A 19819-nucleotide genomic window follows, 5' to 3' on the forward strand; every position below is an offset into this window, starting at 1 on the left:
TTCCTCTGGTCTCACATTGTGTGTTGTCCACCCTCTGCTTGACTATGCAACCTTTAATTGTTGATGATTTGGTATTGTTGTGTTGCAGTCGTCCCAGTTACAGGGTCAGATTCTAACTTCAGGTCCAATTTGTTCCACCAGGATTGTGGCATCTGATTTGAAAACATAACCAAGACTGCTCTGAGCAGCCTGGTCTAGATAAAGATGTCCCTGACCATGCCAAGGGAGCTGATGATCTTTAGGGTCCTTTCCAACCCAGGCCATTTTATGATAAACTTTTTGATTGGTTGGTTGGTTGGTTTTTGTTTTGTTTTCATTGACATCTCTCTAAAAGGGCAATGTTTTCACTTCCCTCAAAGAAGGGAATCAAAAGTGAGAAACCAGAGCTCAGAAATTTCATGAGGGACTAAGTGACTTCTCAGTAGCTTTAAAGAGAAACCACTGTGTGTCCATAATTGTCACAAATCATCACTCATACTACTGGTTTTTGGGTGCTAGAAGTGTTTATAAGTGAATAAGTCTACTCTAAATGGTGGTGGTGGGATAAAAGGTGAATGCTAATTCAATTTAAGGTAGATCTGAAGGTCTGATATAGATACTATAATGTCACATAGTTTAAGTGAACTGCGGCATCTTGCTCGGTGGCCTTAGTGCAGTATAATGCAAAGTAGAGGTGCATGGTACTGTTTTTCCTGCCATGGCAAACATTTTCAGTTCATGCTATTACAGCAAGAATGATCATTCCCAGCTGCAGCGTCACCAGATCTATGTGTGAAACATCCCTTTTCACACTGGGACTTGTACCCATGGTATAGTTTAAATCAAAGCTTTAGGTCTAGTGTTGGGGTTTTTAACTATCATTATTGGGATGCTGGACACTTAACAATACTACATGAACGAGAAAAAAAAAAAAATACTAATATGCCACCACTTCTCCTTGCAAACATCTGTCAGTTAGAAAATTGTACCCTAGGAGAACATCCTCAGCTGGGAAATACAGAACAATTTTAATTGTTTACAGACTCAGGAAGGGCCTTGTACCTCAGATTATTTTAAACTCATCTTCAGTGGGATTATTAAGGAGGAACATCTTCAATGAAGTACTTAGTGTTGAGTGGTGAAGAAATAGATATGGTCATGGAGTCTAATATCTGCTATCAGTGAGCACTGGCTGCTGTCTAGGATAGATAGTCTAGATGATCCATACTTTCTCATTTTCTTGTTGATATTATTCTGCTGTACAGAATAATAAATACATAAATTCTGGTCTGGTGCAGTTATTCTTGCCTGGGATTTCTTTGGCAGTCACATGCACATGCTGTACAGTGTACATGCAGGGGACAGTGATCTTGGAAAGCCCCAAATTCTCCACACACCAACTGTGCAGATGGCTTGCTCAGCCAAAAAGAAAAAAGAAAGCTGGCAACCATAGTGATGCTTTAACATGGATGTGTAAGTGGTGTCAAGCACCTTTGGCTCATGCCTGAGAGGTTCTACTCTGCCCAGCAGCTTCAGTGGCATTTCCTTACTGTCCATTCATCTACTCAGATCTTGTTGTTTTGAGGTGTGTCTTTTCATATCCATCATTTTTTAACATATTTTTAGTTCTTACCTGTTCAGCAGAAGTTTAACTCATGGGATGAGGAGATGGCTGTCTAAGAGGTTGTATTTGACTCCTTTGGAAGAAATTAAGTTGTTTTGGACCTTTGAAAAGTTATGAAGAGTTGTTTAAAAAGCAAGAAGAAAGATGGATGTTTGATTTAATGTATTTCTTCTTTATAAGAGATGGTTCAGTGAAGAGGTGGTTTTGTGCCCTAATTGTTTCGAAGTTGTTGCCCTTGTTAAAAACACTGTGTTGGTTAGGTTTAGAGATTATCTCGTGGTGATACTTCACAGTTCAAAATATCCAGTTGAAATTTCAAGTGCTAAGGAAACAACAGAAACCTCTCATCTGTAATTGTGAGATTATTTTTTTTTTTTAAAGCAACATATCTGAAAGACCTAGTGGTAAACAGTGTGTCACCCAAAACAAGTTTGTTTCGTGTAGAGTGTGTACAAGATGGTGATGCTTATCACACAATGTATTTTTAATGTGGTGGGATTTATTTCAGTCTGTAATCTGGCACTCTGTTTCCTAAAACAGAAGGACTCAGGTCTCCTCTAGCTCTTCAACACATTGCAGTGTGTTGTCAGAGCATCAGTTTGTCTCTGGAGTCATCATGGCATAAAATTGGTGAAGGCAGTGTCTTGACACTGGAATAGCCTCAGGGGCTTCACTTTGTATCTCTCGTGTATAATTTGGAGAAACTTTGGTTTGCTACAAAGTACATAGTTCATATCTCTGGCTGACTGAGCCATTTTCATTCCAAAACTCCTTCACATGTCAGCATTAGTTCAGTTGTATCCTGAACTGTGGCTTTATAAACATGGAAGGAGCTTGATGTAAAGATATGCTGAAGTTATTGGATGTGCTCACATCAAAAAGGCAATTGATAGGAGATGATGTCATAACAAATAAAGCAATGATGAGCTTGGAGCCTCTGTTCTCTGTGTCTGTTGAAAACAACAGAACAGTTGCAGAAGTAAGTAAATCAAACCTGCTACAAGGCAGTGTTTGTCTCCTGAATAATTTCAGATTTCTCTGCTCCCTGCCCTGGAATGTGACTGAAGCCCAGACATGAGGACAATGTATGGAGGAGGGAGAAAATGAGGATGAGTATAGCTGATAAAAGAAGAACCACAGCTGATAGAAGATGTACTGAAATATCTAAAACGTTCTTTTTGTGCTTTTTTAATCTGGTCGTAGAATGTAAGGAAGTTTGTAGATCATGGGGATGGGATGATAAATCAGTTGTGGGAATGTCCCTATTGCATCTTCCTTTGACACAGTCCATGCTGGCTGCAGAGTACTGCAAGTGGTCTGTAGAGTCCCACATATAAGGTATGAGAGTTTATGTGTTATTCGTATTTGTACCATGCACCCTACTGCTCTACATGAAAAGTATCTGGAAGTGCTGCTCTCTCAATAATGATCTTCTCTGAGAAAATGAAAACCAAGAAAGGAAAAGCATTAAAATCTGGCCTGTAATTAGACTGGGTGTAAAGATAAATGTCAGTTGTGTATTTTACTGTATTTAGAAGGAAACATTTTTATCACCTGTTCAAAACAAAAAGTTTATTAGCACCAAATAATTCCAACTTCATTAGTTGTAAACAAGTGATGAAGAGAGCAGCAGTGGGGTTCTGCTGTTCCTTACAGGTGACTGAGCTATCCTTGTGAGTCAAATCATATATTTCAACAGGAACAGGAAAATAACAGTGTTCATGTTGACACGACCACATTAACAGCACTTGGAGCACCTTTGCTCATGATGGATGTACTCTCATTAACAAGAAATGAACGCAGACTTGTAGGATGCTCAGTCTGAGAGGTGTACCTGGATGCTGTCCATGAATGTGTGCACAGACAATATAGCTTTGAGTCAGCTATCATAGGTACTGTAGTCCATGTAGCCCTACAGAGCTGGCCCCAGGACAGGAGGTGAAGAGAAGCTGGGACTGGAGAGGGCAGGATGAGCTAACTCTGTGCCTTCCCTGTTCTGAAGCAGATTTCTAATGGATGGAGAGAAGGACAGAAATACAGCCGGTTGTGAGGTGGACTATAGTGTGTGTCTCCTGAATGCCTGCAGTAGCAAGGAAGCCCCTGGAAGATAGTTTACCGTGCTGTGACGATTTGGCTTGTGTGTGCCACAGAAACAAGGGCTGAGTGGCTCCGCTCTTTGGGAGGTACAATCTCACTTCAGCAGAAAGCAGAGGATCCTCTCAGAGGTGTTTCTTGCCTGGAGTCTCCAGATCTCTTGCAGCAGTGTTGGCAGCTCTATCCGGAGTCAGTGGCTTTTTATTTACAATTCTCTTTGCTTCTTGCTTGGAAAAAAAAAATAATTTCCAAATAATTGGAAAGTGCAGAAAGAATGACATGTAAATATTAACAATAAACAGAAACTGACCCTTGGGTCATTTTTTAGACTGGCTTGATTTCAGGAAATTGTTCACATTAGTAACAGAACAACATGCATATAGCTCTTTGATTTGGTGAGATGAGGACTTGCAGGTTTTATCAAGTATTTCATCAACATTTATATTTTATTAGAAAAAAATTATACTTTAATGTGGGCAGAAAAAAAGTTAAATATTGTTTTAAACTTGACTTACAGCAACTTTTTAGAGACAAATTGTGCTAGGCAAATTACCCATGCGTGTGCGTTAGGACTGTACATATGCAGTAATATTATAAAACATATTTTGGGAATATTCATACAGAGTAGGAATCACACTGCTTGCAATAGATAAGGGGGGAAGAAGGAAAAGCAAAACATTTTTGATCTTGCATTTTCTCTTACTTTGGAAAGACAAAGTTCCTGTAGCATCTGCTGTGAGGATATCTTCAGCTAATCATTCTTCTCAAAAATTAAGGAAGATTTATGGACATTTTGTTTTGTTTCTTTTCCATCTTTTTTAATGTTCAGCATGGTAATTTGTATTGCATTGAGCAAGTGGTCCAGCCCTTTTCCCTGAGGAAAGCATGAGAAGTGTGAAGTTTTCTTTCTGTAAACAGTACCCTGTCAAAGTGATCTCATTTATGAGTGGGGATGTACCTGTGAACAAACTAGAACAGTAGCATAAGGCACAGGCAGGAAAGAGATGAAACATGAATATTTTGGATAAATTTGGAATAACTGGTCTGTTGCTTCAGGGCACTATTGAAGCTTGATTTGCAGACAGAGTTATTTGTTGCATCAGCAAGTGGCCTTTAAAGTAGAAAAAATGGAACAGAAAATCTTCCCCAAAAATCCTCAAGATTTGAGGATGACCATAAGGGATAACCGTTCTCTGTTATTCCTTTCTTAATTTAATTTTTGCTTTGCACTCATAATCTATCAAGAGATTACCCTTTATTTGATTGCTCTGTTTTGAAGCAATTTCTGTGTCGTACTTCTACTTCATCTTCAGTCATTGCCCTAAGGGCTTTTCACCAGATAAGTTTTCCTGATAGGTTGCAGCTGTTTGAAAAGTAAAAATTATTCATTGGATTGATCTTTTCAATATATAGAATAAATTGTTCCTGTAAACTGCAGCTTATCTCCCACTGTGGAATTTGGCTTGCCTCACTGTTCCTGTTTATGCAGAGCATTTAAAACTGGAGATCTTATCACCAGCCAATAATGAGAGCAGTGTTTTTCTACCCATCCTCTCCCTCCCTACTCCCAGTGTGCTGTATCCCATATTTTGTAAATCAGACAGTAAGATCTAGAGTTCAGTCCTGTTTCCATATGGATAGGTTTGAAATTTCAGTTATCTTTAAGGAAGTCAGACAAGTTGCTCAAAAAGCAGTAATAAAAGGGTTTCTATGAAAAAGTCCTTTTCCATCTGTTTTGCAAAACTTAAGCAAACTTTTCTGGGGAGTCTTAAGAGGGGGCAAAGCAGCTATTCCTGCCACTGGACTGCAGAGGGGGCAGCATGAGCATGTCCATGGGATGTGTTCACATCAGAAATCACAGTAAATCTGGCATCCTTTTTATTTCTGATACAGCTCTGCCAGCACTCATGGAGAGGCCTGGTGTGGTGGTAGTCTCAGCTTGGGTATCATCACTGGATTGTACCTCCTCAGGGGGAAGAGGGCACTGGGAAAGGGTGCTCCGGGTGCTCCTGGGGACACACCTGGCTTGGGAAGCCATCTAGCTTGAGGAGGTGGCTGGAGCAGCAGAGGGGGAGATGAGGGAAAGCCCTGTGTGTGGGAGAGTACATCAGCCAACCTTTGGAACCAAGTACTGCAATTTCTTGGGTATCTGCATCTAGAAATTGGTAGTAAAAATGAATGGATTCTCTTCTGTCAATTTTTAGTGGTTTTCATGAAAAGGGAGACAATAGAGAACTAAGGGTGTGTAAAAACGGGCCTGTTCTTTGTGGAGCAGTGCTAGATGCAAGTTCAAATAAAACACTTTGAGAAACCTGCCTGTGTTACACACCAGTTTCTCTTCAGTTCTGTTAAACTGTATTTTCTACTCTAGGATGCTGAGAACGATTCTCTGAATGTCTCCCATCTCTTAGGACTGATGTGCAGAGACTTTTTATTGCAGTCCAAATAGAAAGTCAATGTCTCAGTTACTGAGGACTCTGTCAAGTGCTGTCAGGCTCTAACATAGCAGCCAGACTTCCAAAGGTGCTTTGGATAACTGAACCAGAAAATCCATTAGCTTGGACAGGAGGAGGTGGAGGACTCTGAGGTGGTCTTTGATGCATTTTTCTTTTTTATCTTGAGAAGTTCAGGTATATATGTTTTTTCAGAAGAAAAGTTCTTATATTTGTATTTTAATCTGAATTAATTCTAGTCACTGTCAGTATTAAATAAAAAATTTGCTTGTGTTTAACAAGTACAGCAGAAACAAAGAAAAGACTTTCATTTTGCATATGAATTAGTCTGCAAATATAAAGTTAGCGTGGAAAATGTTAATTTTATGTTTGACCACAATGAGCAAAGGCAGAAATCCCTAACTTCTAATTAGTGCATTATTAGTGTATCTCTCTTTTAAATATCAAACACAAGTTCTCTTTTTAAATGTGTAAACAGTAACGCTCTCAATGTTCTGACATATATCATTCTAGTACTATGCTGATTTAATACAATATTTGGAAATATTTTCCTTTGCATTTTGTTTTATTGTGAAAGTTATGGCTTTTACTAAAGACTGCTGAAAATCTTGGACTATTTGTATGGATCATTTTCTCTGTAATTTTTGGTTTTGTGTTTGGCAGTTGAGTAGTTTTTAAGCTCCATAATCAGCAACCAAACACAAGAGCAAAAAGTAATATAATTTATCTGTACTGTCAGTATTTTGAGTTGTTACATGGTAAACAAGTATTATGGTAAATGCCAAGTATTGTATGGAGTAAGAATATTTTGTAGCATGATGTAGATCTTTACTTTATAGAAGAGTGGTTATAGTTACTTTAGATACATGGAGTCACAGCCATGTACATGGATTTTCTTGCTGTTTTTTTGTTAGTGTTGGGTTTTTCCTTTAATGATGAACTGAAGAAAATGAAAATATTTTTATTTTACCTGTAAAATGTACTTTAGGATTTTTACTTCAGAAGTGCTTCTGTTATTACTAGTATACTAATTACAATAATTCATTATATGATGAACCATATTTTTGGTGTCGAAAGCTTCTAACAACATGTTTATCAGTATGGATGCAGTGCTCAGTATGGCATTATCAGTGGCTGTAGTGATGTGGCTGTAGTCAAGTGACCGGCCTCAGGTTTCAGAGGTTTCTTTATGAGAATTTAGGACATGTAAGTATGGGAGGGAAAGAGCAATTTAAATATAGTGTTATTTTGTCCCAATTGTAGCTTATTAATGCACACATTTATATGGTACTTGTTACAAAAGGTCCAGGTGTTACGCGAACCACTGTCATAAGCTGAATTTTGGGTGGAGGACAGTAGACAGTTAACATGGAATGACAGCATTTTTGTGCTTTACTGCTTCTCTTCTTATCAATCATAATAAATGATTTTTTTTCTTTGCTTCAAGTAAACATGGTTGTGCTCTTCAATAGGGTCAATTTTATAAAAAGCACCCGATACCACTACCACTTTCTTTGCTCTGAGAATATTCTCCAGTACCCTTAAAATATGCTAGGGTAGAGTACTGACTTAAAATGCAGTCTTTCCAAGAGGAAGGACTGCAGGCTTTGTGATCTAAGCCAGGCAAGTAATAAAGAGTAGTCTAAAGACTGAAAACCTAGAATAAAGTTTGTATTTCTAAAGATTTATTTGAGAGCAAGCTTCAAGATTAGGAAAAGATAGAACTGTCATATAGGTGTGTCCAGATGGGAATAATACTTAGTAGGGAGTTTGAAGGTTACAGTGGCCAGGAGCTGGCAGAAGAAGTGGGACAGCAGGAGATTGGACATTGCATTGATTTGGAACACTTGCATAGCCTCAGACTTGTCTGGGACCTCATTTTCTAGTCTCTCGGAGCTTAAAGCCAGCCTTTCCTTGTAGATAGCTTTGACTGTGGAAACTGATGGTTGGTTAACATTGATAAATTATTATCAAAAAACTAATAAATTCATCAGCAAAATCAAAGAAAAGATTGATCAAAAGTGTAGTAACCAAGTTTGATTGGCCTTGACTGTTAAAGAAAAGGACAATTAATTGCCAGGCTGGCTAGATCAGGGTATTGCAGGGATCCAGTGAAACCATTCCCCCTGCTGAGGAAGCAGGGAGACATGAAACAAAGAGACCTGGGGTGGTGGAAAAAGGTCTACCTCCAAGGACCTGTAACTAGTACTGCTAATATCGCAGCTGATTCATTGTAATTCGGCTATTTAATGTGTTTGGATTTACAAACACTTGGAAGGAAAGGATCCAAAACTGGTTAGTTCTCAAATGCAGACTGGGCTGACACAAATACATCCATCCAGAAGTTGGGAGATGGAATTTGGAGGCTGGGATGTGAGGTTAGAGAAAAGAAGAAATCTTCATAGTTGACGTAGTAGATGCTCTTAAAATTGATTTAAATTTCATTGCACCTAATAACAGTAACATCAGGGCTTATGATTTCAGTCCACAGAAAATTGCCTTAGCAATGGTGAGATAAATGTTTTGGGAACAATTGATGCATAACAAACAAGTTATTCTCCCCTTTGAGTCCAAATAGTGTTGAACAGCTGTGTGCAGGTTCAGTTTTCCAGTAGAGAAAGCTGGAAAATGTTGGGGAAATCTTAAGGCATGAACTCACATGTGATGCTGACTAAATGCAGATGGCTTTAGTGGTTGCTGTCTTCAGTTTTATGCTTTGCCTGTATCTCAAAGGCTGCTGCTGCTGCAGTACTGGCTGAATGATATATGAAATATGTGTGTTTACATTTATGAGCCAAACTATAAAAATGGAACAGAGTCACATAGCCAACACTTGTAGCTGTTAAAATTCTTGTGGCTGGGAAATATGAGTGGAAGTTCTTCCTTGCTGGATGCAGTTGAGGAGCAGTAAATAGTAAAAATGGCTGTCATTCAGAATGGGCAGAGAGAAAGTCCAAAGTTTGTTTTATTTGGGCTGTTATCCTGGTAAATTGGATCAGGAAGAAAAAAGGATTCCAGTAATTGCAAGAGTTTGGTTTAGCATAGGTAGAAATTGCAGGGATTTTCATGACTATTCCTATTCTTTGCCTGCTTGTGAAAAGTTCTACCTTAAGCACGGATGCCAGTGCTGACAATTTTGGGACATTGTAAAATTATCTGGAGCAAGGGCTAGATTTCCAGAACAGCAGTGCTTATCACTGTAGAGGGGAGAAAACAAATCAAAATAACTAGAAGTTAGTTACAAACTGCTTGGGGAAACTTTGTGATTAGCTCCGGGTCTGTACTCTGACATCTTGACACCAACTTGGCAAATACTTGCAACAACTGCTGTAGTGAGATTTTGCAATTCTGGAGAGGCCTGGATGGGAACATGTTAGTCCTGTTGCCACACAGACAGAAGAGCTTTGTTGGAAGGCTGATTGCAAACACTAGGGATCAGCTTCTCCATCTTATCAGGAACTTTTGCTCATTTTGTCCTCATATGTTCCAGAAATGCAGATAGTAATGGTTTGTTCACAACTGGATAGTCACAGGGACAGTTGGTGTAGTGTGGTAGGAATGGGCTACAGAGCAGGCGAAGCCTTCTCAGATACTAGATTTTCATATTGGGATGTTAGGTAATTGGAAAATCATCTGGCAGTGTTGGTCTTGAGAAAGTGTAGCATCTCCGTGTCAACCCCGAGGAAGGGTCTTCTGAGCCCAGAGGAATTTGGCATTCTGAGTGAAATGCTCCTCTGCAGGCACAAGGAGCTAATGGGTGACAGATTAAGAATTCAGCTGATTATAGCAGACATCCAAGACCTTTCCAATACTTGATGATGACCATATGGCTGCTGTGCTCTTTGCAGAAGCCTTGGCTGGAGGAAAGAAGGATTTCTACAGATATAATGAGAATGCAGCAGGAACCATCATCAGTGTTTCAGTTCCAGGCACTAATGTGTTGCAAAAGACAGTTGTGAGAGTTAAGCTGTTGTGTGGCGTGGGAGAGTGTTCATCAGCATCTGTGTGGGTCCTTGCATCAGCCAGAAAGCAGCTGTGAACCTTTTCATGGGCAAGTTCAAGGTTTGCTCACTAAAATATCAAGAGCCTTTGACTGTAGTGTAGTTTGCAGTTAATGAACCTTCCACCTGATGTGTGAGATAGGATTCCAGAAAAGGGAGTGCACCCAGCACATCCTGTTCCTCTTAGAGACTTACTGACCAGCAGTTGATGGGAAACAGCAGGTAGCTGACCACCTATTATCTTGGGCTTTAAATTAGACTCAACCTGATCTGTTCAGTTGAGCTCCTGACAAGGCACAGAGATATCTCCAGAGACCCAGAAAGCAGAATATGGGGTGGGGGAGAAGTGCCCTTTTGTAAGAATGAAATTAACTTGATCTGTAGGAATTGAGAAGATGATTTTGGATGATCAGTCATATGTTTGAAAGCAAACGTTTTCAAAAAATTGTCTTGTTTTGATTCCACCCACAAGGTGGAAATCCCACAAGGATTTCCAGCCCACAAGGGTGGAAAGCAAAAGTCTGCTAAATGTAGTGGGTTTGGTAGTTTTATTTTGGTGCATTGACTTCTCAGAAATTTTACCTTGTGAGAGAGTTACTCTTGGGTAGAAAAGACAGAATATAATTTTTACAGACCAAAAAAAAATTCCTTCCTTGCCTAAAAAACCCCCCACAACTCCTTGAGCAATGGATCACTGAATCCTGGTTCCTGGTGGCATTTGCCATTGTCCAAATCTTCTGTTCCTTTCCCTGAAAAAGGAACTTTTTCATTTTTTTTTTTCCTTTCTCCTTTCCCTTATTACCCCTTCTCCGTGTCCTCTCCTCTGATGTACACAGGTTCCCATGGAGACCAGGCTGAGGCAGCAGTGGGCCCCTGTGCCATCATGCTGGTTCAGGCACCCAGCACACCTGCAAAACAACTCCTCTCCCTCCCTTCCTCTCTCCCTTTCTCTCCCCTACCATCCTACCCCTCTGCACCATTTTTATGCCAGTTTCCTAATTATTTAAAATATTTAGTTTTTAATCTGACCAGGAAAAATTTAGGATCAGTCTTTTGGAGAGAGTATGGGAATGTTAATAGTGTTAAGAAGAAAAAATGAATTCACATCCCTTAGTTCCAGTTCACAGTTTTTCTTTACCCTACAGAGACTAACATATGTTGATAATCTCAACCCAGTTTTGCATCTCTGTCTTCATCCAAGAAAACCACCCTAAGAACACACTTCACTCTAAGAATATGAATAGTTGAAATTCTGAAAAATAAAAAAGGAACAAAGTCAAAGTTAAACAGAATCACAGCAATCCTGAAAATTTTATGCAAAGATGTATTCTCTTTTCCCACTTCTTTTCCTACTAACACTGAGTTAGTTTTCTTACAGAAGCCTCTTGATATTCTCAGGTTGCCAGAAGACCAATACTTGGAGAACTCTGTGCAGTGGCTTGTTTTTGTTACTGTGCTGTGCTGGCTTAGGATTTGGGCTGGTATTTAAAAAACAAAAATAAAACCACACTGAAAAAAAGTTAATTTTTTGTTGATGTGTTTCCTGCCTCCCACTCACTGTGTTTCAGGAAATCTTCAGAAGAACTGGACATGGATAAAGTAACAGCAGCCATGGTACTCACCAGTTTATCCACCAGCCCTTTGGTCCGCAGCCCTCCTGTCCGACCCAACGGTAAGCTTTGCAGCCAGGGGCTGAGGGGAGGGGTGCCAGGGCCCTTTATTGGGGGGCTTGTTTCCAGGAGTTGTGGCCGTGGTGGAGAACAAATGGTGAGTGGCTGTCTTCTGGTCTGTTGGGGATCATACTGAGCTTTGCTCCAACCTATCCTTTGCCAAAGGCTTTGGTGCAGCACTGGCAGAAATGGAAAGAAACATTTTCTTTAACTGTAGAGCAGCTGTAGTTTATTAAATGGGAGAAGCCCATTCCATAAATGGGATATGAGCACTTCAAAAAGTCTCTTGACATCACTGAAACACTTAATTTTCCAAAGCATTTGTTTGCATTTGCACACATACAGTCCTAGAATTGCAGAATGGTTAGGATTGGGAAAGACCTCTAAGATCACCAAGTCCAGCCATCAACCTGGCACCACCACCATGTTCACCTCTAAACCATGTCCTGAGTGCCATATCCAGGAAACATGATAGCAGCTGTTCTTGTCATCCACTCCATGGAAATGAGATCAGATTTTACCCAAAGCCACGATAAGGCAAAGCACTTCCAGATCACAGCCCATGGCTGACAGGCCGTGCAGTAGCAATCTGCACAGCAAGCAGTCTGCTTCTCTCTGCACCTCCAGTTCCTGTGCTGTGTGTAACTCTCTGGTGGTCTTCCATCAATTCCATAATCTGTTTAAAGACTACTTCATTCATAGTATAGCAGAAAACACGCAAATGAAAACACATATAAAAAGTTTCAGGTAATGAAGAGATCAATTATGAAATATAATTATCATCTACACAAGATTGACTAGAGTTACAATAAATTTTTAGGAGTGTTTTATTTTAAGGCATAATTTAAATTAGGATACCCTTTTTAGGGTACCTCAGCATTGTTTGTATGACTGACTTTTCTTACTCACTTGTAACTGCTAAAATTACCACTAAATGCTCTCTTACTGTCAGTAATTGGAACATTGAGAAGTACTTGCTTTTCTTCATAGAAACAGGCATGATCCACTATATGATGTTCTTAAAGGAATTTATAGCAAATGTCAATGCTGTGGTTTTTCCATTTATTTTCAGAAAATGTAAGTTTTATCCATTTAGTTGGAATTCTGGCCATGAACACCCATGGCCTTTGTTCATGTGCTTTCCAGTGTTGAAAGCCAGAAGTGTTTATTGGAGTGCCACTGCTCTGAGGAGCCCTGGGAAACCTCAGACAGTGACATCCCTGGTGACTGTCACACCTCAAGACTGGATGTTGCCAGTCCCTGGGAAAGGCCAGCAGAAGGGTAAAAGCACACCAAGCACACCTGCTCTCCAGCTGCTCAGCTCACAGACAAAACCACAGCTGCAGATGGATCTGTGCTTGCTGTGGCAGGCAGGGATTTGGTGTGGCCAAGGCATACACGTGTCCCCTGCTGCATCCCTGTCCTGGGGAGCTGCTCTGCTGTGGGTGAAGCAGTGTCTGCCACCTAAGACAGTCTGAGCAGGTGACACTTGTCAGGAGCAGCAGTGTGCATTAGCTGCAGCTGTCAATTGGAAGGATCTTCCAAACAAGCCCTTTTGAATTGCTAATAGGCAAATGGTGGCTGTTTAACTGCCTTTGATATTTCTCAGCACAGTCTAAGTGCCCTTTGATATTTCTTCATATAGCTTGTCTGCTTGTTTCCCAAAATCTGGGAAGACTAGCCTGAAAATGTAACTCACATGTTTTCAATAGTCACAGACAAGATTCTGAAGCTGGTTTTGGGCACTTTCTCCCTGAATATCTTAGTTTTGCCTTAGTCAAGGCTTACTAAAGACTTGAATAGAAGTGTAAAGACTGGATAATTTAAAGCTTATTTGGTATTGCAAGGCTAGGCTCTGATCCTAGTAATACAAGCAACATATGTATTAGTGAATAGTTTTTTCTACATGCTTTTCCAAAAAAGGGCAATAAGTAGCAGTATAATTAAAGGACCATTTGTTAAAACAAATGGAATTTTGCCTAGAAGTAAAAAAAAAATAACATTAGCATTAATATTAAAGTCAGATCTGTGCTGGAATTCCTGGGAATGATCACCCATGTAAACTGGATCAGAGTTTGGCCCTTGTTTCTCTGCAGTTGAATAATATTTGGTCTGGTTCTCTTTCACGCAACTCCAGCAGTGTGAAAAGAGCCCCAAAATAAGAGTAAGTTGCATTTATTTATATATTAAACTTCTTTACATTAACAGATTTGTTAGTATGAATGAGAACCAGTGTTTGGTTTTTCTCTGTCGTTAACCTCATTCAGTCTTTTCCATGCTACTTTAAAAATGCTCTTGATTTGCATCTCTTTTTCAGCAAGGTGAGGAGAAGCTGTACATACTGAGAATACAAATAGCATCATAACTGTTTCAGAAAGTAGTAGCTGAAAGAGTATTCCTTTGTTTTTCTAAAGACATGAAAATTTTAAGCTATGCTAAGGTCACAAGTTGATACCAGATGTAATTTTTGGCTTTGGCACAAGACTGAAGTACCAAATATATAAAAGAAACAAAACCCACCTTTTTTACAGTCACATGAAGGTTGTAATCATGAGACAAAGCATGACATTTTCACATGTTAACTTCAGAGCTGCCAGAATGTGTATGTTTGTCCATCTCCAAAGAGGAATTGGGCAGGCTGGAGGGACAGGATGAATTCCATTTATGCTGTGTGGGGCTGATCAGTAAATCAGTACTACTGGAGCAGCTGCCTACTGAAGGGGGCACTGCATTCTGTTTTTTTGAGCAGCTGATGTTAGTCATTAAGGATTTTGTCCAAAACCAACTCAATTAGAAGAAAAAACCAAAAAAATTCGCTCGTTTGGGGGTAAGCTTTTGATAGCTCACTTTCTTGCCATTATCATTAGTTAAACTTATCTGTAAGAAATTCAGAAGGAATGAAGGAGTGACTTCTGCAGATCTTTTCAAGACAGGCACTGGCTTGAAAGGACTTGTCTCACACTTAAATAATGTTTCATTAACAGATAAGATGTTATTTACTTGCCAGTTCCAAAGTTGCACAATACTCAGGCACCTACAGTGTCATTGGGAAAAGCTTCCAATGCCTGAGTTAGGGAGAAGCTGCACCTAAACCGTCCCTGCGCATTTGCCCCAGCCCTGTGAGAACCTGCGGGCTCAGGCAGAGCTGCCTGTGGCTGCTCCTGGATGTGCTCAGCCATGCCTCCACTGAGCTGATGACCTGCATGCTCCTGTGCTGCCAGCAGCCCTTTAGGGACAGCGAGAGTGACATGCAGGTGTCTAAAGCCTGAGGACCTCTGCATGTGAAGCGTGGCTCAAGCTGTGCCTCAGACTGAACTGGCAGTGCTGTTATGTTAGTTCCAGTGTCTTCTTCCCATGTAATAGAAGGGGAACTGTGGCACTGAGGAGGCAGTTCCTCCAGCGAGTGGCTGTGGGGGTGATCCATTGTCTGTGTGTTCCCCTTGTGAAACCAGATGCCTGCACACCTGTATATCCCAAGGGATACATACCACCTCATGTAGAGGTTCAGATTAGGCAGAGGCGTGTCTATTGAGAGATTGTGAGAACACAGAGTGTAACTATGGTTTTCTTTGGTGTTTTAATACTGGGAAGATGGTCATGTTTTTCTGGATCTGCTTAGTGTTTTGGGGCTCAGAGTGTGTGTCCCTTTCCCAGGGGATTTCCCATTGGCTGTACAGTGGCTTGGAGCTTGCTTTGGTGCTGCACCAGAGTAATGTGTTCTTGTTGAAAATTGAGGATGTATTTAGAATCATAGAATAGTTTGGGTTTGCAGGGACCTGTAAAGGTCAATTTAAATATTTTCCTTAAATCATGCATGCAGTATATGACAGTTTATTGCTGTTTATGCTTCAGAACAGGTTATCTTTTCAAATGCAGCATTTCTTTTTAGAGAAATACTTTGCTGCTTTTGTTTGTTTGTTTTAAATAAAATAAAAATCAAATCTGTAATATGTAATTTGTGTGCAGTGGGTTAGATATGGTTGTCCTCTCTACATCCAATGCTTTCACATTCCTTTACTGAATGTGCATTTAATTACCAACATGGCATCTAAACCTTAGAAAAAATAGCTCCTTAGCTCTCTCACGATGATACTGTTGTAATAATACCTTTTGTTGTTCTTGACAGAATCCCTGAATGGATCTTGGAAAGAAGGAGGATTTGTGCCTTCTAGTACCAGCAGCAGTGGATACTGGAGCTGGAACGCTCCCAGTGACCAGTCCAACCCATCCACCCCATCTCCACCTCTGTCAGCTGATAGCTTCAAAGCTTTTCGGACACCTTCCCAGCCAGATGATGGTATTGATGAAGGTGAAACAAGCAACCTTCTCTTCGATGAACCCATTCCTAGGAAGAGAAAGGTTAGCATTGTGTTAAATTCCACATCCACGGGTAGACAGGATGTTGATACGCTTATTTTGTTGTGAGAAAGGAACAGGTCACCCAGATAGCTCTGGGTATTTGTCACGTAGTCACTGTGTCTCATTCAACGTGGTCACCTCCTGCACATGCATGCTGCCATCAGTACCACATATTTCCTGCCAGATGGTGAGGTGCTACAGAACCTCCTGCTCAGAAAACACTAGAGGGATTTCCAGAAGGTGTTGCCTCTGGCCATTCAAGGGTTTTCTATCCTACTTTGACAAATTCTCTGTGTGCAGGATGCAACAGGCAGCCTTTACATGTCATCACAAAAACTGACTATGGCCTTAATACTCCTTGTTCCCTGAAAGTGCTGTTTGTCTGACAGCATGTCAGATACCTTAATACTGTGAAGGTTTCTCTGCACAAACATATGGAGTGAAAATGGAGAGAGAGAGCTCAAACCTCATGGCTTTTGATACAGTATTAGCATTAGCCAAATGTATCCTCAATTGGAGTGCATAAGCAGGCTAAATAAAACATGCTATTCAAAAAAGGTCCAGAACTAACCCCAAAAAAGCACCATTGCTACTCAGCGAGCTTCTCTGGAAGAAAAAGAAAACAAAGAGATGGCACTAGTCCAATTTTTCTTCCCTCCCAACACAACAGGACAGATTTTACATAGCAAGATGCAAAAGGGCTTTTTGTAAGGAGAAAAAGCAGAGAATTTATTCTCTTAGTTAATTTGTTTCTGGCTCCGTCTGAGACAGTTAATTGCTTCATCACCAGCAGGAAGAAGTTTCAATGATTGTTTAAACTTCTTCAGATTTATCCTCTTGCTCCAGAAGCTGTTTATTTGCTGACCCATGCAATTGTTCCCTTGTTCATGGGAAAGGGGTGGAAATGTTTGTGCATCTTACTAAAAAGGAAAAAAGTATTTTGGAGGACACCTTTGTTGTAATAAATTAGATGGTGGAGCTGAGTATTGCACTAAACAGAGAGACAATTTGGGGGGGTGTGGGGCAGGAGTGCAGAAGTGTCCTGGTTTGCCTTTTACTTCTCAGGTAACCTTCATCTTATTAGCACCACTCTTACTGCTCAGCTGTGATGGGACAGATGGGTTTGCAGCTGCCATCTTTATTGTTTTCTAAGCTGCTTTCAAATATTTCTATTTATGTACTCACCATAGGTTTATTACACTATCTGTTCTGGTTCACAAGGATTTAGCTTTGTATGGCAAATGTTTTATTTAGATAAACAGTAACATTCCATGCCAAACTTCTTTTATAAATTAACTTGCTTTCCTGCAGGTTTTTTCTTTATTTTGGTTCCAGCATGGTATTTGATCTGAGTACAAGTTAGGACCTTTAGAAGCTGAAACAAAAATGTTCAGGTTATTTCTTCTTCAGGACTGCAAAAGTCAGGAGGAGTAAACCTGGAAATAGAGTGATTGGTAACCTTACTGTTTGCTTAAAAGTTTCCTCTAAGGTAGTTATTCCTCACCAAACCATTTATGTTCCATTATTTTCTTAAATAAAACATTAAACCTGAATAGGTAATTTTTGGAAAGGAAATGGAAGAAGTGTAATCGTATTCTTTATTTCTACTGAGTGAACTTTGTTAAAAGTGCATGGGTTTTTGCAAACTCCTACCAGTGACAATAAATCCAAAACCACAGTGCAGCTAAGGAGACTGATTTTACCATCAAACTGGGGATGCATGTTAAACTATTCTATTATGATGTCATATTGGAATTCCTAGGATGTCAGTTATAAACATGGCCTTCATCTTGTTGACATAGTTGGTGATTGGTTGTGTAATTTTCAGCTGATAATACTATTAAGTATTATATCATGGAAGTAAGAAAAGTATTAATTAGAATTGCTAGTTAGATTATATTTAATTTGAGAAAAGAAAGAGTTTTGTATCTGCTTGACTGATAGTTGCATTATCAAATAAAAACCAGGCAATTTCTGTCCAATTTATAACAGACAGAAGTTTTACAAACAACCAGTATGATCAGGTACCTCAAATCTCAAAGCCCTAAGCATTCAAACTTTAAAACAGGAGATGTTAGACTGCAGGGAACTATGAGAACATGCTGCTACAATCAACTTATATTTTAAAAAGCCCATCCACTGAGATTCTTTTTAAAGTTATATTATGATCATCATCTTTCTAGCAAATGCTGAAACCATCTACTGGCATGCAGTTCCAAGAGGTCCAAATTGAAGAAAGCACCAAGTCAGCTTTTGTTCAAGGCACAGTGAAATGTACTTAACCCTAAGGATGTGCTTGTCCCCCCCACTTTTTTTTTAATTGAGTTTTATATTAATATATTAATTTAATCTTATATGTAACAGAAATTATAGAACAACAATACAGTATTCTGATGCTCTTCCTCATGTTAATAATGTGTTCTGTAATAATAGAGAAAATTATTTTTAAGAATTACAAGCTATTTAAAATTATTTTTTATTTAAATTGTACAAAATCAGTTTCATTTTGGGGTAAAATTAGCTTTTAAATATCTCTAGAGTTTGTAACATTTGTGTTGTTTTATGTCCACTTTTCTCCAGAGTCTTCAAAATGTTGGAAGATTGGCCTTGTAACAGCTTTGTTGGCTGTGCTCTAAATCAATGATATCTCATTGGGGATCAATGAAATTATAGTAAAGAATATAAAAAGAATATTTGAATGAGATTATACCTGTATTTTAAAATATTGAACACAGACTGTTAACTTCTCATTCTCTTATCTGAGTAAGGTCCACAGCAGCTTCTGAGTGAAACAAAAGCAGATTGTGCCAGCTCATGGAGAATGTGAACATAACAGAAGCTGTGTTTTTCTGGCACAGTATTTTTTTATGCTGCACATATCATGAGCAGAAACATTCATAAGAGCTTGCTTTGGAAAGATCTTAATTTAAGAAGGTGCCTTGAATTAAGTCAGTCCTCATCAGGGTTTTTTTGAAAGAAGTATAGGAAGGTTTTATATCATTTACCTCCCTTAGTGGAGGAACTGAAACTTAAAAATGGAAAAGTTGCCAATAAACAGAGGGAAGTAAAGTTTTGTCACAAGCTGCTCCTGCAGCTTTTCACTGGATTCTCTTGAATTCAGTAGGGTTACACATTTGACAAGAGATGATTAGATCATTATGAATTTGGAGTCAAAGGCTCTGAATCTTCACAGTGTTTTGTAACTGTTTATCTGGTTTGGGTAGTTTGGAGTTTTTTCTACCTTCATAGAATTACAGAGTCACTGAATTTTCAGCCCTTAACCCGGCACTGCCAAGTCAGCATTAAACCATGTCCCCAGGCAGCACATCTACAAGTCCTTAAATACCTCCAGGTACTGGTGACTCAGCCATTTCTCTGGGCAACCTGTTCCAATGCTTGACAACCCTTTCAGGGAAGAAATTTTTCTTAATATCCCTACAACTTCCATACAGCTAATGTTGCTTTACTTATAATTTCAGAACTCCATGAAGGTGATGTTCAAATGCCTGTGGAAGAACTGTGGGAAGGTGCTGAGCACAGCTGCAGGGATTCAGAAACACATACGGACCATTCACCTTGGGTAAGAGACCAGTCTTTTTGGGAGTCTAAAGGATTTGGTGTAGAAGAGGAGCAGTTGCC

At 39.6% G+C, this 19819-nt stretch overlaps 1 protein-coding gene across 1 annotated transcript in view; it reads left to right on the forward strand.

Moving 5' to 3' along the window:
* ZNF704 (zinc finger protein 704) overlaps positions 1–19819 on the forward strand; it is a 91456-nt gene that overhangs the window by 51088 nt on the left and 20549 nt on the right. Inside the window, exons 3-5 of the mRNA XM_039702753.1 lie at positions 11720–11823; positions 15948–16180; positions 19660–19760. Of these exons, the coding sequence (XP_039558687.1) occupies positions 11720–11823; positions 15948–16180; positions 19660–19760 (438 nt within the window). The remainder of the gene's footprint in view (positions 1–11719; positions 11824–15947; positions 16181–19659; positions 19761–19819) is intronic.

Source organism: Passer montanus, unplaced genomic scaffold, assembly GCF_014805655.1.
Source record: "Passer montanus isolate IOZ18808 unplaced genomic scaffold, ASM1480565v1 scaffold16, whole genome shotgun sequence".
NCBI classification, from domain to species: Eukaryota; Metazoa; Chordata; class Aves; order Passeriformes; family Passeridae; genus Passer; species Passer montanus.